We start from the raw sequence: 27,980 nt of genomic DNA, 5'->3' as shown, positions 1-27,980 counted from the left end.
TCCAGAGCACCCCTCCTTCACTGGGGCAACACAAAGTGCAAAGGGAAAGGACCCCCAGTGTCAGCAGGAATGGGAGGCTTCTAGAATAGCAGACGCCAAGTGGGAATACTTAATCCTTAAAGTGGACGTCATCACCACAAAACCAAAGTGGCAGTCAGAGTTCTAAGTTCTATAGTGGGCCCATGGCAGTGGCTAATAGAACACTCCTAATGGCTAGTAGAACACTCCTGGTGTTTCCAGGAGTTCAATAGATTGGTAGGTGACCAGGTGTTACTCTGACAATACAACAACTGCGCTGCCAAAATCAGAATCTAGACTATGGAAGGCAAATGACAGCTGCTGCAATGGAAAATAGTATTTCCTTAAACTTCTCGGATCTGGGCCAGTTCTCAGGGACTTCAGGGAAGGCAAACTCTCTTTCTAGAAGAACCTTCCAGTGCTACCAAAAATATACATGTTAATTATTTCCCCAGTCTTTCCCCATTAGTGATCTGTGGCTTTTTACCAGATTAATTCTGGCTGGGGAAAGGAAAAGAACCAGACCTCTGGAGGGCTGTTGGCCACGGTGCATGAGCTGGTGTCAACTCCACCTGATGGAAAACACCACTACGGGCCCCCAGTCAAACCAGGGGCTCATAAAAGCCAGGGGATAAATGGAGTTCCTGTGCAAACTGGTCCAGTGAGTCTGAAGATCCACACTGGAGGGTTTATCTCGTCCCGAGGTGAATAACTGGCATAGACACACGTAGCAGCTGGCAGGACCCCGACGTTTACTCTCTGTCCTATTTAGAGCTGTTTTGGTAGGAAAGGCCGAATGGAGAAGGCCCTGACACTTCCATCTTGCTGAGCAGTAAGTGCAGAGATTATCCTAACATCAAAGACTTTCTAAAAAAATTTATTTATGTTTTTGAAAGAATTACACAGAAAGAGGAGAGGCAGAGAAAGAGAGAGGTCTTCCATCTGATGGTGCACTCCCTAATTGGCTGCAATGGCCAGAACTGTGCTAATCCAAAGCCAGGAGCCAGGAGCTTCTTCCAGGTCTTCCATGTGGGTGCAGGGGCCCAAGGACTCGGGCCATCTTCCACTGGTATCCCAGGCCATAAATAGCAGAGATCTGGATGGGAAGTGGAGCAGCCAGGTCATGAACCGGGGCCCATCTGGGATGCCGGTGCTTCAGGCCGGGGCGTTAACCTGCTGTGCGCTGGCCCCGGCTTTCTTTTCAATATCCTCCCTAAGGTGGATTGATTTCCCTTAAATGACCTCTTCAAAACCCATTTTGAGTTTTCACTGCCACTGTGACAGTGTTGGGAGGTAAAAAGCCGTTTAAAAGGAGGTTAGGTCCCAGGGCCTCTGCCCTCCTGCATGCCCTGATGCTGGATGAATTCATTGTGGAAGTGGCCGTGTTGTAAAAGCAGACTCTCCACGCATGCCTTCACGGGGCGGTGCCCTCTGCCTCATCACAACACCGAAAGCAAGCTCTTGCCACCTGGCAGCACCTTGAGGTCAGATTCTTGGCCTCCAGCACTGTGAGAAGTGAATGTCTCTTCTTTATAAATTGTACAGTTTGTCGTATTCTGCTAAAATAGTGGAAAATAGACTAAGGATCAAAAGCTGTTTGCTTTTAGTGACAATAACAGCACTCCATACTCAGTCTCTTGCTCCTGGGCTATGCCAATTCTCCTGCTCTGTGTCACAATCAAGTATCTAATGAATGGCTGTCTTCATATTCCATAGGACATCATGCTAGCACAGAGCATGTATGACATAATGGTGATCTGACTAGTGAGTGAGAATAAGCAAATACGCTCCACGGCCTGGGAAGACCGTGCAAGCCAGAGGATGGGAGATAAAAAGAATTAAGATTCAGGCCCGCCCGTGTTGATGAAGTATTTTCTTACCTTTAGTTCTAGAATAAGTTAAATGAACATGAAAGTAGGCAGACTAGTAGAATGAATTCCTAGAACCACTATCATGGCTATTCTTTTCTGTATCCCTGCACACTTTTTCCATCCCATATTATTTCAAAACAAATTGATGCATTATCAGGAACATACTAGGTTATGCCCTGTAATGTCAAGGCAAGTGGTGTCCCATACCGCATAGTGCTTGATGATTCTTACTCTGGACCATCTCTTGGGTGTCTTGGAAGGCTCCCCATTTCAAGTGAAGTCCAGAGCAAGAAAGAGCTCTACAGTGGGCCCAAATGTAGTGCAAACTCCCTTGCCGTTTACACCATTGGTCTATGGTGAACAGAGATGCTGGCGAGAGGGTCTGACAAGCCCTAGTAATAGAGCTGTAGCGCACATCTCCAAGGCAAGACCATCATCTGCAGCAGAGAGATATTTGACTTTTGAAAAGCAGCTGTTGGGCCTTAATAAAACCTGAGGGCCTGTCAATGGGACATCAAAGTTTTATGCAACCAGAGGTGCCCAGTACGATCTGGGTATTGTCAAATTCTATCAGTTCATCAGCAATCTCTCACATAATAGAAATGGAACATTCAGGATCAGGACCAATCAGATCAACGGTGTGCACATAAGTCAATTACAGTTGGCTCAGCCAGTAACAGCCAAGGTTCACCTCCCTTGGCTATACGGACACTTCTCTGTCAGTTCAAACCTATGTCCACATGGAGTGGGTCTCTAACCAACGGATGGAGGGAAAGGGTACTCAGCCCTAACTCACCAATGGTGAGCTGGCTATGTTCATCCTAAACAAACAAACAAACAAAAACAAAAAATCCTCTCAGTGGGCTGAGCTGTAAGCAGTGCACCTTGTTCATTCACCACGTATGGAGGGTGAGCCACGTTCAGGGTAAGGGTTCGTGTGCAGTGGTGAGCAATGGCAAACCTCTCAGTCAAGTGGTACCTGTTCATCTTTAACATATATGCAACCCGGAAGTTCAGAGGAGTTAACCAAGAGAGAACCAGGAAACAAACACCTTCTCATTCTACATGGCTCTTTAGAAAGGCCCACTCACAGCAGTGGAGACTGAGATAAAGCTGAGGTAAGTGACAAGAGCAAGGCACTTGCTTCCAGTGCAAAATGTGAGAGGGTGTCAAGAAGTCTAGGCATTTGGATCATGTTTTAGTGCAACATTTTTAAGAATCATAATTCATGCAAAAATTCTTAATGAGCACAATATTGAGGTTTTAAATAAAGACAGGATCGATGGTGCTTATTTTTCCTGTAGCTTCAGTAGGGCCCCTTGGCTTAGCACAGGTATCAGTCAACGACCAGCTCACTTTCATGGTCGTATGTTGAGTTTACCCCCTTCCCTCACCACTACTCAAAATAAACTGCCTCACACAAGTTCTTGTCTCAAGCTTTGCTTTATTATTTGGGGTAGGGGGCGGAGGGATGAAACACAAGCTGAGACAATGACCATGAGATGCCATTCAAAGAAGGTACTTATGAAAGTAAAGAGAATCTGTTAGTAGTTTACTGGATTAATAGGCGTGAATCTGAGCTGTTCTGGCACATCGGTGTCCCAGGCAGCAGGAAGCTAGTTTAAGAGGTGGGGTCAGACTGTTAGGTACAGATAGGTCCCTCTGCTTTTTTATGGGGTATGGGGTTCTGGAGAAACAGCTTCCCCAGTGGAGATCTCCAAAGTCATGTGCTCGTCCGTCTCACCTGCCTCGGGCCCCTGGCAGGCGCACACGCCCACAGATCCGTGTTGGACCTGGGCCTGAGCGGTGGGGAAAAGGGTGGGACTGGGGCTAGGGGCTGTGGTCTGCCAGCTCCAGGCGCCAAGTGGGATGTTCTCCTCCTCCCTCTGTTCCTGGACCAGGGACAGGCCCTTCTGCCAACCGAAAGCTGCCAGTCCAAGACGGCTTTGGCAACCTGCCCCAACCAAGAGCCCTGGGGGCGTGGAGAGAATTAAGGCACCAAAAACGGAAGCCGGGCGCGGTGGCGGCAGCGCCTCCACGACTGCGCTCTGGCAGGGCCCGGGTTCGGTGCTGAAATCTCTGAGCCCCACGAGGGCCTCGGGCCCATCCCGGGGGCGACCCAGTAGCACCTGCCCCTGCCTGCCTTCTGCTGGGACCCATCCCGGTCACAGTGTGACCTTACTTATCCCTTCCAGGCTCTGGGCCCGTGTCCTCTTTCCAAGGAGAGGCTCCGGGCTGTCCTGAGGCCTCCCTCCCGTGATCGGGCGCAGAGCAGGCGCCGGGTTAGCAGCACCTAGTGCCCGCGCCTTGTCGGGGAGCCCAAAGCGAGGAGTTTCCCGGGAGCCTGGGACTCCGCTGCCGCCGTCCGCGCCCCGCAGACTTACACTAGGGACCTGGACAGCGCAGGGACCCCTGCCCGAGCCTAGGCCTGGGAGGCCTCTGGAGACCTAGCACTCCTGCTCCAGCTCCTCCCTTTCGCCCGCCCTCCCACGTGGGGCCAGGGACTGTAAAGTGCGCACTCCGGCACTCTCCCGGGACGACCGGGTGCGGGCAGAGCTTCCTCCTCCGCTCGCAGGCAGGCGGCACGGCTGAGCCCGGCCTGGAGCCCCGCCCAGGCGGGCCCCGCCGCCTCCCTCCGCCGCGCCCGGCTAACAGGGAGGTGTGGTCCTGCGCGCATCCAGCGCAGCGCCGAGCCCCGTGGAGCGTTTGCTTGGGACGGTGCCCAGCCGTGCGCCTCGCTTTCCCGAAGCCGTCCCGTCCTCCCCCGGAACGGTGTGCCTTTGGGGGACCACCCCGGCCCGAGGACGCTCTGTCACCCTTGTTCCAAGCTGTAGCAGAGCAGCCGCGGGAAGAATGCGGGACTACGACGAGGTGACCGCGTTCCTGGGCGAGTGGGGACCCTTCCAGCGCCTCATCTTCTTCCTGCTCAGCGCCAGCATCATCCCAAACGGCTTCAATGGGATGTCAGTGGTGTTCCTGGCGGGGACCCCCGAGCACCGCTGCCGGGTGCCCGACTCGGCGAACCTGAGCAGCGCGTGGCGCAACCACAGTGTCCCGCTGCGGCTTCAGGACGGCCGCGAGGTGCCCCACAGCTGCCGGCGCTACCGGCTCGCCGCCATCGCCAACTTCTCGGCGCTGGGGCTGGAGCCCGGGCGCGACGTGGACCTGGAGCAGCTGGAGCAGGAGAGCTGCTTGGATGGCTGGGAGTACAGCCAGGACGTGTACCTGTCCACCATCGTGACCGAGGTGGGTGCCGCGCCCGGCCGCTGGGGTCTGGGTCGCAGAGGCCCAGGGCTCCGGGATCATCAGGTCCCTAGAGAATCCGCTGCGGTGCCTGAGGTCAGCGCGCCCTCGCCAGCCATCACACCTGCCTGGGGTGTGCTTCTAGGGACAGGTGCGGTCCCAGAGAGAGCAGCAGGACGCATTCCCGGGTCGTTTATGTCTAGTATGGGCGTGATGGAGAGGGGAACGTTGTCATCAACTGTTCTTTTCCTCTGAGTTTCACAACAAATGGAGTTATTTCCTAAGAGTCTACATGCTGTTCTGGGAGGCCCAGTCCCAGGCTGCCCCAGATTGGCAGCGTGAGTCACCTTCCTGCCAGGGCTGGGAGGAGGCTTGTGAGGGACTCTGCTGAGCCCTGGAGCCCTGGGACGCTGACGGACTTTCTGCAGAAGCAGGGTGCTCCTGATGCTGGCTGCATGCAAAGAACTGGAGGAGGCAGAGCCCTGGCCCCAAGGCTCCAGCGGAGAGAGAGGCTCTCTGAGCACTGGCCCACCTGGGGACAGGGGCTCCTGTTTGTGCCACCAGCCCCTCCGTGTCCTGAGTCAGTTGGGTGGCAGCTTTCTAAGTTTCAAGAATCAGGATGTACATACAGGTCTCCTCCCCACTCCCAGTGAAGGCCAGGAGATGCTGGGGCAGGGCACACACAGGGTCCAGTTCCTGTTCTGGATCAGATGGATGGGATTCCTTTGCTTCTGGCCCCTCCTCTGCCCTGTGTTTCTCTCAAGTAAAACCCATGAATGGTGTTGGCTAATCCTTTATCCCTTCTCCCCTGTGCAACATAGCACCCATTGGACACTTTGTGTCTGGCCTGCTGCAAGGCTCTGAGGTATAGACATCTGGGATGTGGGGCCTGCACTCAGAGCTCACCTGTCCAAGAGCACAATGACTATAAGGACTACATCAACCCTGGTTAGCAATGGACTTCTGGAGTCCAAATTCAAATCCTCCTTTGTGTGCTAAGTGATCCAGGATATACAAACCACCCTCTCTGTGGAATAACAAGGTGAGGAAATACTCCAAGAAGGGATGAAAAAATGTGAGCTGAGTCTGGAAATGTGGTAGGATCCATCCAGTCACAGAACATGGATACTTTTTTTTTTAAGAGTTATCTACTTATTTATTGAAAGGTATAGTTACAGAAAGGCAGCGAGAGAGAGGAGTCTTCCATCCGCTGGTTCACTCACCCATTGGCTGCATCAGCTGGAGCTGCGCCAGTCCGAAGCCAGGAGCTAGGAGGTTCTTCTGGATCTCCCACATGGGTGCAAGGACTTGGGCCATTTTCTACTGCATTTCCAGGCCATAGCAGAGAGCTGGATCACAAGTGGAGCAGCCAAGACTTGAACCGGTGCCCATATGGGATGTGGGCACTGCAGGTGGCGGCTTTACCCGCTCCACCACAGTGCCGGCCTGCACATTTCTTTCAATAGCTGGGGAACTCTAGAAATGGACTTCTCCTAGGTGGAGGTGGTTGGAGCTTGGGGGATGCCAGGTGAATTCCCTACAGGCCAGTTCACTGTGGGCCACATAGGTACCATGAGATGTTGACTTTGTTCTGAGGTCAGTGAGGAAATAGTGCAGCCAGATTTGTGTCTTTCAAGGGAGTTTATTGTAGCTGCTGTGAAAACCAACAAGACCAGTGAGGAAGTTTGGGAGTTCCCACTGCAACAGAATGGTGGCAGCCAGTGGTGGCAGCTGTGGGGTCTCTAGCCCGTGGGCCGCCTTAGATGTCCCCAGCAATAGCACCATGCCTACTTTGGTGGCTGTTCTACTCTGGCTTTGATCCCCTAAGTGGAGGCTCTGGGTGCTTGCCCACTCCTAGTTGGGTGGCAGCTAAGTCAGGGGCCCAGCTCATCCCATGTCACTTCCTGCAAGAATTGCTGCACCTGTAGGGGAGGCAGGACCCACCAGCTGCAGCCTTCTCTGAGAGTTGGGCAGACCTGTCTGCTTTCCACTTCTCTGCTGGTTTGGTTGACTTGTGGGTAGGAGAATGGGTAGCTTCTGGCCTCCGGGTCCTTAGCTACACCTATTGTGATCCTTTCACATGCCCAGGCACCAGGATTCTGTTTCTTCAGCAGCCTTTCCCTTCCTTGCTTCCTTTATTTGGGGGTAGGAGTAAAATAAAGGGCAAGTGAGCACTGGTGGTTGGGAGGAGGAGCAAGGAAAGCAAACCTCAAGGTGAGTCAGATGGGTGAACAGGATGGCACCCAGAGGGCGGTGCACACGGTGTTCTGGAGTCACACTTGCTGGAGGGCCAGTTTTGACAGCACTGCCCACTGTCTGGCTGACTTCAAGTAGTTAACACTGGTCAAAGCCTGTTTCCTTATCTGTGAAGTGTGGATACAAACACATGAAATGATGCCCAACATCATAATCATTAGGGAAATGCAAATCAAAACCGCAGTGAGATACCGTCTCCCACATGGCCATGAGGATGGCTACTGCCAACAGCAACAGAAAGATAGGAAGAAAGGGAGGGAGGGAGAGCGGGGAATAACTAGCCTGGGTGAGGAGATGAGGGAGCTGGAACTATTGCTGGCGGGGATGTAAAATGGTATAGCCGCTGTAGAAAGCAATTTGGCAGTCCCTCAAAAAAAACTTCACTTCTAAAAGTTTCTGCAGAATTCATATTATGAAAAATGGCATGAATTTCAAAAGATTTTTGCTCCAAAACAGTTATCTTTTAATTCCGCATTTCCATGATACTTTTGCCTTGTCTTCATATTTACAAAAGAATTGAAACAGAGTCTCAAAGAAATATTTGCGTCCTTATGTTAGTCATACTAACCAAGAAGTAAAAACAGCCCTGATGTCCATCTGTGGATGAATAAACAAAAGGTGGTATCTACACACAATAGACTATTACTATTCAGTTTTTTAAAAGGCTTATTTATTTATTTGAAAGTCAGAGTTACACAGAGAGAGAAGAGGCAGAGAGAGAGAGAGAGAGAGAGAGAGAGGTCTTCTATCTGATGGTTCACTCCTTAATTGGCCACAATGGCCGGACCTGTGCCAATCCGAAGCCAGGAGCCAGGGACTTGGGCCATCCTCTACTGTTATTCCAGGCCATAGCAGAGAGCTGGGTCAGAAGAGGAGCAGCCGGGACTAGAACTGGTGCCCATAGGGATGCCAGCACTTCAGGCCAGTGCGTTAACCTGCTGCACCACAGTGCCGGCCCCTATTACTATTCAGTTTTAAAAAGGAAGGAAAGTTTGATTCTTCCTGCAATGTGGTTGAAACTTGAAGCTGTTATGCGCAGTGAAATAAGCCAATTACAAAAAGACAAATAGTATTTGATTTCCCTTATGTGAGTTGTGAAGAGTGGTCACGCTCAAGGGAGCAGACACTCAATGCTGACTGTCAGAGGCTGAAGGAGTACAAGAATGGGAGGCTGTTGTTAAGTGGACGCTGGGTTTCAGTTTTGTAAGGTATTAGGCATATTGGAGATTGCACAATATCAATTCTGACCTGCACATTTGAAATGGATCAAGTGTTAATTTTATGTTGCATGTGTTTTCTCACAATTAAAAAAAAAATAAGGGTAGTAAATGTGCCCATCTCCTCTGAGTTGTTGGGAGGACTCAGTGAGTCCATACCCCAGGCTACATCACATGATTGCGGGCACAGAGTTGGACACCAACAAACGGGCTACTGGCCTTTGTCTCCATTAGGAAGCCTCGATCACCTTGAGTCCTGGTTGTGGGAAACTGAAGTAGGCACTTCCCTGCTTCTCCTAAGTGCAGATGCTGTGAAAGAGCTGTGTGTGCTAAGGACTAGACTTCTTGGTGGCCACCAGTGGTCTGTGTTGGGAAGGCTTCCATACTGTGGATAGTTCTGTCCTTTTCTACAAGTGGCTGCATCCTCCAGGAGCCCCAGAGTGGAGCTTCCCGCGGCTACAGCCTTAAGCATTGTTGATGTGGATTCGTTCTGAGAGGAGGAGCGCGGAGGGGGCAAGAGGCATAGAGTCAGGACACAGACACCGGGAGTCAGGTGAAAGTGGGCCAGAGGTGAGCAGCTGGCAGACTCACTGATTTCAGTTGGTGCAGCAACTTATATAGCCAAGGCAGCCAATCTGGTCAAGGGGTGGTTTATGCTGTAACCAATAAGAACCTGTTTCCAGGGAGGCTCCTTTGCCAGGTGGGTTCTGAAGCCATTTCCTGAGTAACTGACACTCGCTTGCCAGTGCCATCTTGGCACAGCCTTCTCATTGCACCACAAAACATGATAGGACCCAGGCTTGAACCCTGGAAGCACTAGCCTGTGCTGTCTATCCAGGATCTGGGCAGGCCACACTGATTCCCCACCCAAAGCCCCAAGGTGGGTCATATACATGGAAGAACAAGAAGGTCTCATCTCCTGCTAATAGGGAGCTTCTAGAAGGCATTGGGGACAGCAAGAAAGGGAATGAGGAGATGCACTAAGCCTGGCATGTGGCTGGCCCCAGTGTGGGACTTCCTATGGGTATTACAAGGCTGGATCTTCTCCAGGGTCTAGGGGGGCTCTAGCAAAGGGGAAAAGTTGACTGACAAGCAGGTGGGTAGTGTTTCCTTTCCATCGGGTCTGTGGGCTGCCCTGGGACACTGCCGGCTAACATGGAGACTGGCAGATTGGCTGTCAAGATGATGTTAATATTAACTGAATTGCTTGGCCAAGTCCACACTCAGACGTGCCCTTTGGCAGGCTCCAAAGGGGAAAGGTGGGGGTGGGGGACTCTATCTCCAGCCAGCACCAGAAAGACGTTTATTTGCAGACAATTCTTCAGAAAGCAGATTTTGCCAGAGAACAGTTGGAGGAGCCTCAGGGGCTGCCCCTCGTTCTGGTGTGAATGTGCTTCCCTCTTTGTTTATCAGCTGCCTTGCCCCAAACTGTTTGCCTGTTGCCTCTCAGCTGTGTTTCTCTGACAACGGCTCAGGATCTTAGAATGTGCCTTTCTTTGTTCAGAGGTTGCTTTATCTGCACCTCCTGCCAAGTCTCTGGATAGACAGACTTTGCCCATCCCTCCTGCTGATCAGCAGGACCATCAGAATCCCCGGTAGTGAGCTGACACAAACAAGGCATGGCAGACTGGGCAAGAGAAGCTGCAGGTACCTGGGGTCTCTGAAAGTTCTGTAACCCCACACCCCCTGTCCTGGTTCATTTATATTTAAGGCTAAGGTATCTGTCATGTAAAGCCCTGGTGTGCTTTTATTTTGTTTTGCTTTATTGTTGTCATTGATTTTTATTTAATTGTTTGAGAGGCTGAGAAGAGAGCTCTGGTCCTCTGGTTCATTTCCCAAAGATGCTCAACATCTGGGGCTTGGCCAAAGCCATGAGCCAGGAACTTGATCCTAGTCTCCCATGTGGGTGTTAGGAATCCATGAACCATCACCACTGCCTCCTGGAGCGTGCGTGAGCAGAAAGCGGAGTCAGGAGGTGGTACCCGTAGTCAAACCGAGGTAATCTGACGTGGAATGTGGACACCCACCATTTGATGTGTTTTTCTTTTAATATTTCTGTATTTCCTTGAAAGGCAGAGCTGCAGAGACAGAGGGAGAGAGACAAAGATTCTGATTCACTTCTTTATAAATGGAAATATGAGTAGACGAGTTAAATGGCTAGAAAGATAATCCACATAATGGGAATAAATATTGACATATCTGATAAAGGATTTATATCCTGAATATAAAAAGGATGTGTACAACTCGACCATGAAAAGACAGGCCTAGATAAACATGGGTAAGATCATGTTCCCATTTTGAAGATGAAACATTTCTCAGAAGAGGAAAATACAAATCAATAAGTACGTGGGAAGAGACTTATACCTCCAAAATGTCAGTAAGAGCCACTGCACAAACCTGCTCCCAGGGAAACAGCCTAAGTGGTTATTAGACACACGTGCACTTGGAGAGCCTCTGGAGATTTTCCTGCAGACATAAAGCAAATGAAGATGCACTTCTTCAGGAGAGGCAACCACACAGGAACAAGAACACTGGGAGTTTGTGGCACCTGAATCACAACCCTTCCATCCCTCCCCCTCCCCCTCCCCCACAACCCTCCCTTCCCTTCCTTCCCCCTCCCCCTCCCCTGAACACAGAAAGATGGAAGCACCACTCTAGGTGTGTGTGACCAAGCAGAGTTCTCTCTCTCCTCAACTCCCAGCCAAGGGATACAGTCAGTGTCTCACCGAGAGGGGCAACCAGTCCCCACCCCTGCTTCCCTGAGCTCTAAGTTACAGGCTGAAACCCCAGAGAGCGCAACTAGGAGATCGGGGCAACCCCGTCCTCTTCCCCGCACTGCTCCTGCGCTGGGGGCTGCTTCTGGGTGCCACAGGTTCACAGCAGCGGCGCTGTGATTGTACTGGCCCCAGCTCATTGATCAGGGCCGGGTTCCACACGAGGGGGCGCAAGACAGAGAGACTCCCATCCAGTGTGTTACTCATAAAGTTGGGGTGCCACCCTCAGAGAAACTGGCCCAGTGAGGAGGGGTGTCCGAAGCTTTCCCCACAGAAACTAACCGTTCTTCAGAGTTTGTGCAAAGCCAAGCCTAAGATTGCTCTTGAAAACAATGGACGTTTTGGTGGTAAGCCCTGAGGAGAAGACTGTAGCTCCATGACAGCAAAAGCTAACCTGTGGAGCCGCTGTCTCACCAGAGAAGGAAAGCAGAGAGAGACAGCGAAGTTCAGACCTTTCAGCGTCACAACCTCAAGGACCTCAGAAACAACTGCAAAGGGCTTCACGTTCGGTTGGAGCAGAATGTGGGACAACTCATGGCCCGGGGCATTGTCCGTAACAGCAAAGCACTCGCTCAGCAATACGGGGCCTAACAGCTGCATGGAATGTCAGCAGAGGCAGACAGCTTAATAAAAACACAGGGGGAGGGGGTGTCAGTATACAGAGTTTCTATATTATCTAAAATGCCCAGTTTTTAACAAAAAATACAAGATATGCAAAGAAATAGGAAATTATGAGCCACACACAGTGGGAAAATCAGGCAACAGAAACTGCCTTACAGAGACTTAAAAAACAACCATTTAAATCAGTTCGAACAACTAAAAGGTGTCACAGTTAAAGGTAACAGAAAATATGATAAAAACATCTCATCAAATACAGAATACCAACAAAGAGGTAGAAATCAGACACATACAAAAAATCTGAATAGAAATGTTGCAGAGGCCGGCACTGCTGGCGCAGAAGGTTAAGTCTCTGCCTGCAGTGCCAGCATCCCATATGGGTGCTGGTCTGAGTCCTGGCTGCTCCACTTCCAATCCAGTTCCCTGCTATGGCCTGGGAAAGCAGTGGAAGATGGCCTAAGTATTTGGGCCCCTGCCCTCATGTGGGAGACCTGGAAGAAGCTCCTGGTTCCTGGCTTCAGCCTGGTCCAGCCCCTGCTGTTGTGGCCATTTCGAGAGTGAACCAGCAGATGGAAAACCTCTCTCTGTCTCTCTCTCTCTCTCTCTCTCTCTGTCTCTCTGTGTGTGTGTGTGTGTGTTTCTCTCTATGTGTAACTCTTTCAATAAATAAATAAATCTTAAAAAAAAAGAAATTCTGAAGTAAAAATCTGCAACAATTAAAATTTAAAAATTTACTAGAGGGCCTTAATGGGATACATGAACAGACAGAAGAAAGAATCACCAAATATGGAGATAGAGTACTGGAAATTATGCAATCCAAAGACCAGAGAAAGAAAGGAACGGAGAAAAGTTAAGGCCTCAGAGAAATGTGGTATACTCTTAAGGACATCAATATACGTATAACGGGAACATAAGAGAGAAGGCAAGAGAAAAATACACAAAGAAATAATGGTGGAAAACTTCCCAAATTTGATGACAAATATTAAGTTACACCTCTTAGAAATGAACTCCAAGTGGAATAATCACAAAGAGATCCACACCCGTTACATCACAGCAAAACTGCTAGGAAGAGCCAAAGCAGCAGAAATATGACTTCTTACATACAAGGGAATTCCAAGAAGATTAACTTCTGCTGACAAAACGCAGTAAGCAAAAAGTGGAAACAACCAGATGTTTACCAGATGATGAACGGATAAACAAAATGTGACATATTCAGACGCTTCAACCTCAAGAATGAATAAGCATGGATTAACCTTGAAAATGCTGTGCTGATGAAAGAAGCCGGGCCCAAAAGCTTCCATACTGAACGCTCCATTTATATGAAGTGTCCAGAACAGGAAAACCATAGAGACACAAAGTAGGCTTGCGGACACCACGCGGGCTGAGGGAAAAAGAGAATGGGCGTGAGTGCTAATGAGTGAGATTCTTTTCAGGGGTGAGGAAAATGTTCTGAAATTAGATAAGGCTGATGGTTGCCAAACTGAATACAATAAAAAAAATACTGAATTTACACTTTACAAGAGTGAATTGTATAGTGTATAAATTATATCGCAATAAATCTGTTACAAACAAAACAAGTTAAATAGCCAGGGGTTTTTTTTTGTTTGTTTTTGTTTGTTTGTTTGTTTGTTTTTTTGGTTTTTTTGACAGGCAGAGTGGATAGTGAGAGAGAGACAGAGAGAAAGGTCTTCCTTTTTGCCGTTGGTTCACCCTCCAATGGCCACTTCGGCCGGCGCATCTCGCTGATCCGAAGCCAGGAGCCAGGTGCTTCTCCTGGTCTCCCTTGCGGGTGCAGGGCCCAAGCACTTGGGCCATCCTCCACTGCCTTCCCGGGCCATAGCAGAGAGCTGGCCTGGAAGAGGGGCAACCGGGATAGAATCCAGCGCCCCAACCGGGACTGGAACCCGGTGTGCCGGCGCCGCAAGGCGGAGGATTAGCCTGTTAAGCCATGGCACTGGCCTAACTAATTATTACTTCTTACTTCCCCCCCCAGAATAAAGAATAAGCGGACCGTTGCTAATTTTTCATTCATAGTCATTTCTAAGATTAAAGTCTATTTGTAAAAGGATTTCATACTTTGTTGTAAGAAATGTCCTACTTTAGGCCGGTGCCACGGCTCACTAGGCTAATCCTCCGCCTGTGGCGCCGGCACCCCGGGTTTTAGTCCCTGTTGGGGCGCCGGATTCTGTCCCGGTTGCTCCTCTTCCAGTCTAGCTCTCTGCTGTGGCCCGGGAGGGCAGAGGAGCATGGCCCAAGTGCTTGGGCCCTGCCCCTGCATGGGAGACCAGGAGGAAGCACCTGGTTCCTGGCTTTGGATGGGTACAGCGCGCCAGCCGTAGTGGTCATTTGAGGGGTGAACCAACGGAAAAGGAAGACCTTTTTCTCTCTCTCTAACTCTGCCTGTCAAAAAAAAAAAAAAAAAAAAAAAAAAGAAATGTCCTACTTTGCAGTAACTTAGCAGGAGAGTTTTTATTTCTCAGAATCTCTTTCATGGGGTCAGGTTTAAGTGCAACGTGCTTTGTTTATTTTTCCATGCTGTTCTAAGCCATGATTTTGCTATGACAAAGACATGATATGGCCAAGTGGAAAGGGAACTACCACTTAATGAGGTCTACATTTCCTGGCCAAATACTGTCACCTCTTTTGATATGAAGAAACAGGTTGGTAGAGGTGAATGAGGGGCCCAAACTCTTGGAGCTGGAAGTGGCAGGTCACAAGGAAGCCGGTGCCGTCTGCTGCACACAGGCTGCCTTCCTGAGTTTTCAGTTCTGTGCAGGTCAGCGGGAGCTCACTGACTGTTGTGCTCCTTTATCAGCAGTGTTAGGCATCCACCATACAGGCATCCCTGTGCAACTGTCATATAGATTTTTCAGGCTTTAGAACTCTGTCCTGGTGAAGGGTGACAGGGGAAAGGCATTTCTTTTCTTCTCTAGCTAGAGATCAAAAGCAAAATGTCCCAGAACAGACCTGCCCCTGGGCTCATGCGTGCACATGTGCACACCTGGTCCGTCTGGTAAAGTATGCTTGACCTTGGGCCTCGTGAGGGCAGGGACTGCGTCCTTGTGCTCAGTGTCCATTGAATAAACTACTAAGTAACTCCTTTGGCCAATCTGCTAGGAGAGCTTGAACTGGTCACATCATTGCTCCCAGTCTTCTTCTTGTCCTCATTTGCAAAATGGCCATGAAAAGGGTGCCTGTGTCTCGTGGCAACTTTGAGGTCCCCAGGGATAATACAAGATACCCAGTAAGCACTCAATGGAATCATCAGTCCTATGACTGTTACTGCTGAGGTCATGAGAGGCACATCCTTGTATGCCAAGAGTGACCGCCTAACCTCCTATTGTTGTGTGACCTGGAGTTGGGTTTCTTCAAGCAAAGCTGAAGGCTTGGCTGTTCCATTCTCTGCTCAGAGGTGGAGGGCAGGTTGTATTTTGGAAATGTTGCTTCTTGGCTTGAAAGCACAGCCCCTGGCATGATGCCAGTGAGATCCTCACCAGGACATCCACCATTAGCCACTGAGCTGGCTGTGTGCCTGTTGCATGTGTGTGCATACGTGTGCCGGGACCCACTGGGGCAATTGTGTCCCATCAAATGAAAGCAACACCCTCACCCCATCTACAGGGAGTAGGCCCGATCACTATGAACCACAGGGAGTTCTCTGAGCCCTGACTAGTGGGACCCCAGGACATACTCCTCAAGCCCCAAGGGGCTGTGAGAGGCAATGTCTGGCTTCCTCAATAACAGCCCATTGGAGGAAAGGGCTTCTATTTGGGCTGGCAGCTGGTTTACTGGACTCCAGCCCCAGGAACTGCAACTAAAACTTTGTGGGCCTCCTATGCTGTGTTGCCAGGCCCCTCGCAGCTCTCCAAAAAGCACTTTGGGCATAGTGACTCTCCCCAGAGGAGAACCGGGTCCCAGAGCCAACCATGGCTGCCTTCCCCTGCTGGTTGCGAGCGGTGTCCCCTGGCAGAACCCTGCCTGGGCCTGCTTTTCTCTGAGCTACATGACGCTGGCAGGACTCTTGGTCGAGGAAAGTGGGATCTGCAGACATGACTGCACAGACATCAGAGGGGAGAACCATGAGGAGCTGGCCCTCACTTTCCAAGCACAGTAATTCAAAACTCTGTGTCTGCTCCATTCCTCAAAGACCAGGCCTGACCCGCTGCCAGGGCCAGGTTCGTGGGCACGCATCCAGTTCGGCACACACAGCCTTGCATTTGGTTTCAATGCTCAGCTTCTCACGTCTTGAAATTCCGAATAATTTTTGAACAAGGGCTCGTGCATTTTCAGGGTGCACTGGGCCTGCAAATTAGGAGCCAGTCCTGCCCCGATTTTTGCTCAAGTAATGCTCAGCTCCACACCTGGCAGCCTTCCTCTCTCCTTTCTGTCTAAATCCTCTCTATCCTCCCCTAAGGCAAAATGCCGACTCACTCACACACACACACACACACACAAAGAAAGAAAGAGAGAAAGAAAGGAAGGAAGGAAGATAAATTGCAGAAACCTCAAAGGAGAGCACATTACACAAAGCACATGTCAAAAAGTGGGTGGAAAAAATGGAACTGAAAGATGTTTGTTTTGGTGCAAATAATTGGAATCCATGCAGTTTTTCCTAACACACATTTCCCTGTGAACTTCTGGAAGGCCCTGGTATCTGGAGTTTTTCTGCTCCAGTGCAGATGGATGGTGAAGGGTGCTGATGGATATGTCAGCTCTCCTACAAAGCTGGAGATTTTCTTGGCTCTGCCCAGAGTCGAGGCTGGGGTGGAGCCTTCTGCCTTGGTCCTGGGCTCACGTTCCTGGAAGAAGAGCAGAGTGTCCTATTCCAGAAGCTCATTTTGTCCTGCCTGTGGAGCTCATGTCCAAAGCAGGACAAGGGTGGGTTCTGAGGCCCACGCTGGCATCCAGCATGCCAGCTGACTTGCTAGGATTTCAGTCTCAGAGCCTCGATTTACTATTCTGCAAAATGGGTCACATTCCACATCGTGAGGCATTGAGGCTTCAATCATTCCTCACCCTTTGTGTCAGGGGCAGATCCTGAACTTTTCTAAAGCTTAGGCTGGTTATTTTTTGGGGTAGGTGGCCATTAATTCAGGCACATGTCCTGTGAGTTATTTATTTTAAATGCAGAGTTAGAGAGAAAGAGAGAGAATCTTCCCTCTACTGATTAACTTCCCAAATATCTCCAATGTCAGGGGCTGGGCTGGGCTGGGCCAAAGCCAGAAGCCTAAAAAAGTCCATTCGAGTCTCCCACATGGGTGACAGGGGCCCAAATACTTGAGCCATCTGCTGCTGTTTTCCCAGGCACGTTACCAGGGACCTGGATTGGAAGTAGAGCAGCCAGGACTCAGACCAGCATTCATATGGGATGCTGGCATCACAGGTGGCAGCTTAACCGTCTGCACCCCATTACAAGCCCCTGCCTACCTCTTCTGATCTGTGGGCTGGGAGAGCATGTGTATCTGGCTGTGTAATTTTTAGGGGATTCATTCCCCTTTTCCCTGAAGCCCATTCAGGGACTCCAGGTGTCTCAGTTCATGTTCTGTGGCTTTAATACTGAACACTGCAGACTGAGTGATTTATAAAGAGTAAAGGTGTATTCAGTTTGTGATTCTGAAGGTTGAGGCGCTCCAGGTGAGGTGGTTACCTCTGCTAAGGACCCTCTTGCTTGGGGGTTGGGTTGGGGGCAGGGGGGGCTCTCAGCAGTGTCCCAAGGCCACACAGGCCATCCATGGGGAGACAGAGCTTGCTAACTGGAGTCCGTCCTCCTCGTCTCTTTTCGTGAATCCACACGGCCGTACTTCTGGCCTCATTCAACTGGAATCATGGTCCCACCTACTCCCCATGGTCCCACCCACAAATATCGTCACTGGATTAAGTTTCTACCCTCATCCTACCTCACAATGGGGATTGAATACCAGCAATAGTGCTGGCGGGGATAAGCCACAGCAGTGGGTGAAGCAGTCGCTCTCCAGCACCCTCTCAGATTCATCCTGGGACTGTGCCTGTGGGGCAGAGTGCTGCTTCCTGGCCATGGTTTTCCTTCTGCACAGCCGTGTTTGGGTGGCCACCTGCAGACAGCATTGCGTGTGCACTGAGAGCAGCCTCAAGAGTCTTGCTGTTGTCCCCAGGACGTTCTCCTAACCTCAGAGTGGCCTCTTTGGGGCAGGACGTGTGTAGAGCCTCTCAGGTCTCGGGACTCAGCAAGTCTGCTTCTCCAGGAAGAGCTTAGAAGTCCCAGAGGGGACTTCTAAGAGCTGAGAGTCTGAACACTCAGAGCCGGGCTGGAACCCCGCCTGGCCCTTGGGCAGGAGGGCCCGTGCTCAGGGTCACCTCTAGCTTGGTGTCTGCAACCTTCCTCTCCTTCACTTCCCGTTTGCCCTGATTCCCTGTGTGTGTATGTGTGTACCGAGGAGTGCGGGGTTTTCCAGAAAAGTCTGCTCGGAAAATAAAATTCCACAGCCCCTGGAACTGATGTGGTCTATGACTATGCCCGCATCTTAAATCCAGGCTCTCGCCTCCCGCAGAGGCAAATACTAGGTGGAGGCTAGTATTATATATAGTATTATATATAGTATTATTATAGTATTGCACAGAAAAACAGTTTATTTAGCGGTGAGGGCATAAACACACACGTGCGAGAGTGGGCTGCCCCACAGAGCAACACCCAACATGAGCGGGCCAAAGGGTTGCCCGTAATTGACAGAAAATTTCCTATAATGGAGAGGACCCCCGTGGCAAGAGCCCTCTTTTCATAAGGAAGGAGGCGGTGCTCCAGTTGGAGAGACAAACGGGCGGGGCCTTAGCATCCTTTCCGCTTGCGACAGGTGCATCCTGGGAAGGTGGGCGGGTCAAACGGACGGTTAAAGAGACAGCATCTCTGCCGGGATACAGGAGTTCCGGCTCGCCAGAACTTAGACTAGTTACACCACACCGGAATCATTCGCAGTTCTCAGCCAGGGAGAGGAAATGGTTACCCCTAGCCCAGGAGCCCGTGCCCTCCACCTGCCCTCGTGCTTCTCAGACACCTGCGCTCCACGCGGGCGGCCTCCTCAGAAACCAGCGCCATCTTTGCTTCGCCGCTGAGGGACGGCCAGTCACAGGCGGGGCCCAGCTCGCTTCTTTCCCTGCAGCCTAAGCAGCCCAGGGGCCTCACCCGCCCTTCAGAAGAGGAAGCTGCACCCCAGGGAGGGCAGGGGTGGGCTGCAGGTCAGTCGCCGCAGTGCGTGGCGGACTGGGAGTCCAGGCCTCCTCCCTGAGCCGGCCACGGGCCCTGGCATCTGGGCCGGGGCTGGCGCGTGCGGCAGGGCCAGGCTCACCGTGCCGTCTTCCCCGGCAGTGGAACCTGGTGTGCGAGGATGACTGGAAGACTCCGCTCACCACCTCCCTGTTCTTCGTGGGCGTGCTTATCGGCTCCTTCGTGTCCGGCCAGCTGTCCGACAGGTAGGGACGTGGCAGGGTGGGGGTGTAGGGAGGGCCCCCGATCGGTCACAGCCCGCCAGCAGCCGCCACCCGGAATCAGGCCTGACAGTGCGCGCTCGCCGTTCCCTCGCGGTTGCTGTGGGCTGCAGAGCCGCGCCACGCGGGAGGCGGTGGCCCCTGCTGTGCCCTGGTGGCCAGAGCAGGAGGTGGGAGCCCCAGTGACCGTGATGGGGAAGGCTTCCCAGAGCAGTGCCTGCCCCACGCCAGCTCTTGGGACCTCGAGCCAATGGGCTGAGACCTGAGTTTGGAAAAAGGGGCAGGAGGGCGCTCGGCTCACACCTGTGCTCCATTCTGGCCAGTCACTACCAGCATGTGACTTAAACCCCCTGCCGTGTCACCAGCAGCCATCGCTGGAAACGACATCTTCCCCTAGAAGTGTGGTTTGCAGTTCTCCATATGTGTGACACTGCGATACCTAAACCGCGTCCCCGACAAGCAAGAATCTCAGGAGGCAGGGTGCTGGCTTCAGCACAGACGCCCTCCACGGTCAGTGGGGTTGCATCCTCCTCAGCCCATTGGCTGAAAATACGGTAACTGACAATTCTTCGGATACACCTGGCCTACGGCAGTGCTAGCTTAGCCACCCAGCCGCAGAGCTTCCCCTGGTGAGGAAGGGGCAGACTGGGAGCTGCACCCCCTGCAACCAACGTTAAGAAAAGCACTGTCCTAGGGGATCTGTTGGTTCTGGGTTCACAGAATCCCCACATCACTACTGCAAGAAGCATTGGCAGTCTGTGCTGTACCCACTTTCCAGAAACATGCTGGCAGCTTCCAACTATGGCTCCAAAAGAGCGGACCTCCACCCGGCGCTTGCAAGGCTGCCCTGGGGTTTCAGGATGGCGTGCCTCCACAGGGAGCTGAGAATCTCAAGGAAGCCTCCCCGCAGGCGCACTGCCTGGGACCTCGCCAGGGAGAAAGCTGGAGAAAATGTGTCGGAGCCCTGAAAACAGACAAGTGTGCAGCACTGCCTGACTCAGGGCTCACACCACACCCGACTCACAGCCTTGCCACACCCTGTACTTCTGTGTTCTGTCTCCAGGTTTGGCAGGAAGAGCATTCTCTTCTCGACCATGGCTGTGCAGACTGGCTTCAGCTTTCTGCAGATTTTCTCCGTCAGCTGGGAGATGTTCACCGTGCTGTTTCTCATCGTGGGCATGGGCCAGATCTCCAACTATGTGGTGGCCTTCATACTCGGTAGGACTGGCTTCCTCCAACCTTCTCGAAGGCCGGGGAAGAGGGCCCCCGCCATGAGCTTCTGGAGCTTGATCAGCCTCCAGTAGTGTGTGTTGGGGAGGGGCTGTACCCAGAGGCTCCTCCAGCTAGTCACAGGCCTGGGGCCCCATGCAGTTACTCAGGGTGGGTGATGTGCCCAAGACAGAGTTGGGGGAGCCACGTGCCAGACAGCAGGAGTCTGGTAATGACCTGCCATGCTGGGGTAGATCTGGTCTCCCCCTGCGTCAGAGCTCACCCCCTTAGCTATCAGCTCTGCTGCAGGCAAGCCTCGCTGCTCTGATAGCAGCCTTGTCTCCGACTGCAGCTGCCGGGACTATCAGGCTGCAGGAGGGAGAGTAGTCAGTGACAAGACCCTGAGAAGGCCCCCAGGACCTTCACCGGCTCTTTCTGGGAGAAACTGAGGTGAGCTCCGGGCAAGGTGATCAGAAGTGGAAGTCCCCCACCACCCTCTGAGCCCACCGTAGGGGCAGGGGAGCACAGGGGAGATGAGGGGAGCATTTGATGGCGACTGCTGGCCTCTCTGGTGGGATCACACGGCCCAGTGGCTCCTTGCCACTGCAGGGCAGTTACTAAGCGTGCCCCTGTGACGCAGGTTCACATGTTCCCCTTGTCTCTAATGTCTGGTCCTGGTTAGGTGGCTCGGTGTGCTTCTAGGAGTCTCATGACTCACTGGCCGTGGAGATGCCACATTCACTTAGCTGACGACTTGACAATGACGTGCATACCCTCTGTCAGATTGCCAATCTGGCATTGTTCAAATTCCACTCTTTAATTAGGGGCGAAGATTCTTGCCCTGGGTCCAGCCTCAGTGTCTCCAGAGAGGGGAGGTGGGAAGGGCATGCCCAAGCCACATGATCCCTGCAGCTGGCACGCACTTCAGCAGACCTCAGCAGGAGGGGCCGTGCTCACCCCTGCAGGGGGACAGAGGGAGCAGGGGTTTCTGGAAGAAGGCCCTTGTGTAGAGGGCACAGGGAGCTCCAGGCTGGGGTGCAGGAAACTGGAAAGTGGAAGGACTTAGGACAGAAATTGCAACCTGCTGGTACCTGCAGGCCATGGGAACAGAGCAAAGCGAACAGGCATGGCACAGCCTATTGTTCTTGTGTTCTGAGTCTCCAGACCCCATCTTCCTTACGGTGACCCTACTGGCGAGCAGCTCTGCTTGTGCTAGAGCCATCCCAGAGAGCGCTGTGCCTGACGCCAGCAGGCCCAGCCACAGGAGGACTGGAAGGAGCATCTGGAATGCCAGGGCGGGAAGTCACAGTGAGGCCCCAGAGCCCTGTTCCTGTGCCAGGCTGTGGCAGTGCCGGGCCTTGCAGAATGGCCAGTGTTAAGACCTGCCTCCCCAGAGGTGCAAGGTCCTTCTCTTTGGGGCCTCCCTGTATGAGTGGGAGAGGCAGAGAGTGTGCACACAGACCTCCTGCAAGTAAGGCCTGCTCCTGTGTCTCTGATACCATCCATCTCCTCACTGCTCCCCATACAACTTGTGGTCCCATGTGCAGTGCTGAGGGTCACCATAGCCTAGATGTGTCAAGCCAGCTATCAGTGGGTAGGTGCCCTGGGGACCTCCCTAGCTGTTGTTTTACTCCCTTGTGCTCTGTGGGAAACTGCTGACTTCTGTGTCCTGACATGAGACTTGTTGGATTGGGTTCTGGGGTCTGAAAGTTTGAGAGTATTACTGAAAACCGTCTGGGAGTGGCCGTGTCCCCCCTGTGCCAGACACAGGCAAGAATAAGGTGGCTGCTGGCTTTCCTGAAGCACAGCAGCGCCCTCTAGTGGCTCAGGGCTAGCATAGCCAGATTTCAGGTCATCTTTAGAGTGCTGCCTCTGAGACGGCGGCTGTGCTGAGCTGTTTGTCCCTTCAATTCTGCCCTTGGATCTGGGGAGGAAGGGGCCAGCAAGGCCCTTGGTGAGAATATCCTGTCTCAGGAGACTTTAGGTGATTTTGGAAGGCCTGATTACTCCCATTCTCAAAGCGGTGCAGGAATGGTTCCCCTCCTTGGGCCACTTTTTAAAAAGTAACAAACCAGTCAGTTGCAGGAGGCTAGAAGCTGTAAGGAAACAGCAGAACTGCCCAAAAGTGTCATAGAGTGGACACACTAGTGATGGTACTGCCAGAGTGACACTGGTTAGGGAGGAAATCACCACTCAGGACCAAAGATACTGGCCCTACCCCCTGTGGCTGCCTCACCAGCTCTGTTTCCCAGGAACGCTCTCGATTTGTCCAGTCTGCTCTTCCATCCCCATAACTAATGGCTGAAACGCATTCTGCATGGAAAGTGACTGGCCCTCTGTCCTGGGTGATGCTTCAGTCAGTGCAGTGTTTCCTGGGACTCCTAGTATCAACCCCCATGCGACATTGCTTTGGACATGCTGAGCCGTTTAAGGCTTTGCTTCCTCTGACCAGCAAGACATTCCTGCATTTAATAAGAATGTAACCGGCGGCACCTTCCTTATACCTTTGGCTACAAGGAAGCTCAAGCAAATGTGAAATCCAGCTTTGTCAATTCAGCCGCTTCTGTCAGCTGTGTATTTTTCAAAAATTTTAAAAAGCTTATTTTATTTATTTAAAAAGCAGAGAGTTACAGAGAGGGAGGCACTGGGAAAAAAAAGAGTGCTATCTTCCATCTCCTGGTTCACTCCCCAATGGCTATGACAGTGCTGAGCCAGGCCAAAGCCAGGAGCCTTTAACTTCATCCTGGTCTACCACATAGCTAGAAGGTGTCCAAGCACTTGGACCTTCTTCTGCTTTCCCAGGCACATTAACAGGGAGCTGGCTGGGAAGTGGAGCAGTCAGGACTCAAACCCATGCTCATATGGAATGCCAGCATCATAGGTTGACGTGCTGCCTGGCAACAGTGGCCCTGTATTGAAATATAATTTTGTTTTAGTCTGCTTGGAATACCATTTTAAACAATGCCACAGTCTGGGTGACTGAAGTAATGGAAACTTATTTTTCCTCAGTTATAGAAATCCAGAATTAAGGTGCCAATGGAGTTCAGGTGTGTTGAGAACTCTCTCCTTGGGTTTTCCCTGTGTGCTCACAGCGAGAGCTCAGGCAGGGAGCCACTGTCTTCAAAGTCATCAGCCACATGGCTTGGCTCTTCCCCCAGGGCACACATTTTTTAACTTTCCTTTACATTTTACTTTAGTGCTATCCTTATTTCACTGTACTTCAATATAAACTGCATCAAAACCTGCCAGGGATGAGGTGGCTACAAATCCACAGGACGAAGATCATCAGTGCAGTCGTTACTAATGATGTGGGTCACAGATAGGAGGCAGTTAACGTTGCTGAGTATACTTTTTATAGCTGTATTTTTCGTTTTATTCAAAAGACAGAGTCAGAGACAGAAACAGAAAGAGATCTCCCATCCACTGGTTCATTCAAATGTCCCCCACAGCTGGGAGTGCACAAGGCTGAAGACAAGAGCCAGAAACCAATCCAGGTTTCCCATGTGGATGGCAGGGACCCAAAGGTTGAGCATCACTGCTACCTCCCTCAGGACATGTTAGCAGGAAACTGGGATAGGAAGCAGCCGGGACTTGAACCCAGACATTCTGACATGGGATGCAGGCATCCCAAGCAGCTTAACCACTGCTCCAGCCGTCCATCCCAGAAAGGTCATTTTGACCACAGCGGTCTGTGCAGGCTTATAGATGAGAGTGGGGAAGCCCTGAGTAGGGGACATCTACTGATTTGATGGGAATTCTGGGTGTTTTCGGGGGGCGTCAAAGTACTGCTGTCTTCTGTCATCCTTGTGGTCAAGTGCTCTGAAGTTTCTCTCTTCCCCCTGATGTGCAGCATAATGCAGCTGTTTGGGGGGAAGGGAATAAGTACCCCTGAGTGCCTACCCCATGCCAGGCACTTCCCATATCTCAGTCTTTACAACAGTCACTCTAGGAAGTAGGACTTAGCAAAGTCACTTGGTAGCACTTTGGTGCCAAGGAGCCCGGCTCTGTCCACATGCCTGATGGAGGCACTCCCAGCTCAGGGAGACTGGGCCCATCTCTGTCCTGGCAGCGGCACCACCATCTTATCTCTCTCTTTCTTTTTTCAAGATTTATTTATTTTTTTGGAAGGCAGAGTGACAGAGAGGCAGAGGCAAAGGCAAAGGCAAAGGCAGAAAGAGAGAGATCTCCCATCCACTGGTTCACTCCCCAAATGACCACAATGGCCAGAGCTGGGCCTATCCAAGGCCAGGAGCCAGGAGCTTCTTTTAGGTCTCCGATTCAGGAGCAGGAGCCCAAGGACTTGGGCCCTCTTCTCCTGCTTTCCCATGCTATAGCAGAGAGGTGAATCGGAAGTGGAGCAGCCGGATCTTGAGCCAGCACCCATGTGGGATACCAGCCTTACAGCTTTTACCCACTATGCCACAGTGCCGGCCCCCTGTCTCGCCTCTTGAGCTGTGTCTCCTGCCAGCCTCTGTTGGCCATTCCTGCTGTGTGGAATCGGCTGATTGACACAGAAGGGTCCTGATCTACATGGGAGGGAGCCTGGCCTTCTCTGAGTTGTGCCTCTTGGAGGCAGCATTCCGATTCAGGCAGAGGCCATGGCTCCGAGGGATGATCTGCAGGAATCCAGGCTGTTCTCCTGGTGTCCCTCAGAGGGCCTGGGGCCTCAGTTGGTCCAAGGACCAGCCCAGGAAGGGAAAACACAAGTCCTCCCTACCCATTGGTCTCCCCTAGAGCCCCAGCTGAAGACGGCTTTGCAGGGCTGAGGCTCTGCCCCAGGCGCTCTTTGCTTGGGACCTGGATCAGAATCCATAATTCAAACAGATCTGGTTCAGATTATTGTTCCACTACTGACTATGGTTGAGTGAATTCAGGCCACTGGCTTTAACTCTTTCAGTCTCAACCGATGATGTGTAAAACAGGAATAATATCAGCTCTTACATAATTGCCACAAAGAGACAAGGAGATAATGTATGTAAACCCTTAGCCTGGTTCCTGGCAAAATACTCAGAACATGCTAGGCTGGAAGATGATGAGGCGGATGATGATGATGATGATGACGACGACGACGACGATGACAATGCTGTCTGAGGAAGGGTGACTGCCCGCAAGTCAGGTTGCAGGGAGCAGAGGCAGCAGGGAATTGTTTAGGTTTATTCCATCCCTCTTGTTTGGTACTCAGAAGGCAGAGAGGCCACTGTCAGAGCTTCCGTCCCCTACGTGGACTCTGCAAGGTTACAACTGTTGTTCCGGTTCAAGCTTAGAGAATCACCTGGGACCCTATTGTGTAACCTTTTCTCTTCTGTGGCCGGGGTTATAAAGGTAGGTGGGAGCTCCCTGACTTTGCAACCAGACTAGACTGCGCCATGATCAGTTTCTCTGCCACTTCCCTTCTAAACCCCTGCTCAGGAATAAAGCACGACCCTGCCCCGCCCCGCCCCGCCATCAGTTCCTCTCCGAGGTTCAAGAGCCAGGGCACACAAGAAGGTCTTTCATGAGGTAAGATCTGGAGTCCTGCCCATGTCCCCGAGCATGCCAGGTCCTATCTGGGTAGTGCTGGCAGCCCAGGATCCACCCTGGACAGGGCAGAGCAGGAGCCATCAGCTGCCTCAGTCAGAACAGCACCTGCCAACACAAAGTCGTGGGCCTTTGAGGTGCTCAGGGAAAGCTTTATGGAACCCCCTGGGTATGTGGCCAGCCCCGGGCCATGGGCTGCAGAGGCAGCAGAACAGCTCCTTCTTTCTTTCCTTGGTCTGAAGCTTGTGTCTTCCTGGGGCTGCCCTCCAGGCACACTGTGGAATCCAGCCCTGCATGCTGGGGGCCCTGCCCCAGGCTCCTGCGCAGCCAGCTGGGTCCTGTTGACTTGTCGGGACTCAAGGGCAGGCAGGGGTGTCCTCAGGTGGAGGAGGAAACTGTGAGCTACATACAGTCATCATCAGTTCCCTGATGGTCCCCTGTCTGCCAAGGCGCAGCTGAGAACTGTGGGAAACACTGATGGCACTGGTGTCCCGCACTGCTCTCTGCCTCTCCCGCTGGGCTCTTATCTCGGAAAGGTGGCGTTCTCAGAAGGGTTAGACCTCCTAGAGTGGGCATAATATTTCTGGGACTCAGGATGGCCTTTAAAAAATAAGTCTCTGGTTTGTTTTGCAACCTCCTGAAAACTCATCCTTCAGAGCTGCCTGGGGTCATTCCCCTCTTCCTCCACTGACCAACCACCGCTGCTGCTCCTGGCCCTAGGCAAACGCCTTTTCCCTTTCCTCACTGGTTAAAGTCTGGACTCCAACTGCCGGATGGTGAAAAAAACAACACATATTAAAGTGGATTAAAATGCTAATACTCCTCCCTTGTTTTGAACAGGAACAGAAATTCTTGGCAAGTCAGTTCGTATTCTATTCTCTACGTTAGGAGTATGCACATTTTTTGCAGTGGGCTACATGCTGCTGCCACTGTTTGCTTACTTCATCAGAGATTGGCGGATGCTGCTGCTGGCGCTGACGGTGCCGGGGGTGCTGTGTGTCCCGCTGTGGTGGTGAGTGTGGCTCGTCCCAGCTGGGCTCTCTGCTGCAGGCAGGCACACCTGCAGCCGAGAACCTCCCACTGAGCTGGCCTGGGCTTGCGTGACCTCCACTGGGGCTTGCTCAGGCCTCTTTGTGGGTGGGCCTGTATGCTGGGGTTTCAATCTGTGCCCCTCAACGCACTATTCTCAGGAATTCTAGTCCCTCCTGGACTCTCCCCACTTTTTTTTTTTTAAAAGATTTATTTATTTATTTGAAAGGACACATTACTGAGAGAGAGAGAGAGAGAGAGAGAGAGAGAGGAAAATCACTCTCCAAATGGCCACAACAGCCAGGGCTGGGCCGGGCCAAAGCTAGGAGCCAGGGACTCCATCCTGGTCATCCATGAGGGTGCAGGGGCTCAAGTGCTTGGGCCATGTTGAGCTTTCCCGGGTGCATTAGCAGAGGACTGGATCAGAAGTGGAGCAGTCAGGACTTGAACCAGTGCCCACATGGGATGCTGCAGTTGCAGGCATCAGCTTAAACCTCTGCGCCACAACACCAGCCCCTCTCCTCACACTCAGGCATTGCTGGTTGTTGTGTGGTGATGGTGGTGTTGGGTTTTGCTGTTTTTACTCTGCCCCCAGATGTCATCCCTTTTCTCCCTCTAGTGCATCTTTTTCTCTGTTCAGTTACAATACGGTCAGCTCTCAGTATTTCTGGGCTCTGCATCCTCAGATTCAGCTAATCGAGGATGGAAAAATACAGTTTTTTTAAGAAAAACTCCATCTGTGGTGCTGAATGTGTACAGACTTTTTTCAT

The 27,980-nt window shown here is 51.9% G+C and overlaps 1 protein-coding gene across 2 annotated transcripts in view; it reads left to right on the top strand.

Moving 5' to 3' along the window:
• The first annotated feature begins 4,583 nt into the window (after positions 1-4,583).
• Positions 4,584-27,980, top strand: part of SLC22A4 (solute carrier family 22 member 4) — a 44,264-nt gene continuing 20,867 nt past the window's right edge. For both annotated transcript variants that reach the window (XM_062189203.1, XM_062189202.1), the window contains exons 1-4: positions 4,584-5,135; positions 19,337-19,440; positions 20,519-20,673; positions 27,022-27,193. In XM_062189203.1, the coding sequence (XP_062045187.1) occupies positions 4,743-5,135; positions 19,337-19,440; positions 20,519-20,673; positions 27,022-27,193 (824 nt within the window). In that variant the 5' untranslated portion in view covers positions 4,584-4,742. The remainder of the gene's footprint in view (positions 5,136-19,336; positions 19,441-20,518; positions 20,674-27,021; positions 27,194-27,980) is intronic.

This window comes from Lepus europaeus, chromosome 4 (genome assembly GCF_033115175.1).
Source record: "Lepus europaeus isolate LE1 chromosome 4, mLepTim1.pri, whole genome shotgun sequence".
Taxonomy (NCBI): Eukaryota; Metazoa; Chordata; class Mammalia; order Lagomorpha; family Leporidae; genus Lepus; species Lepus europaeus.
Note: the sequence above shows the minus strand (reverse complement) of the source record. Positions and strands in the feature narration are given on the sequence as shown.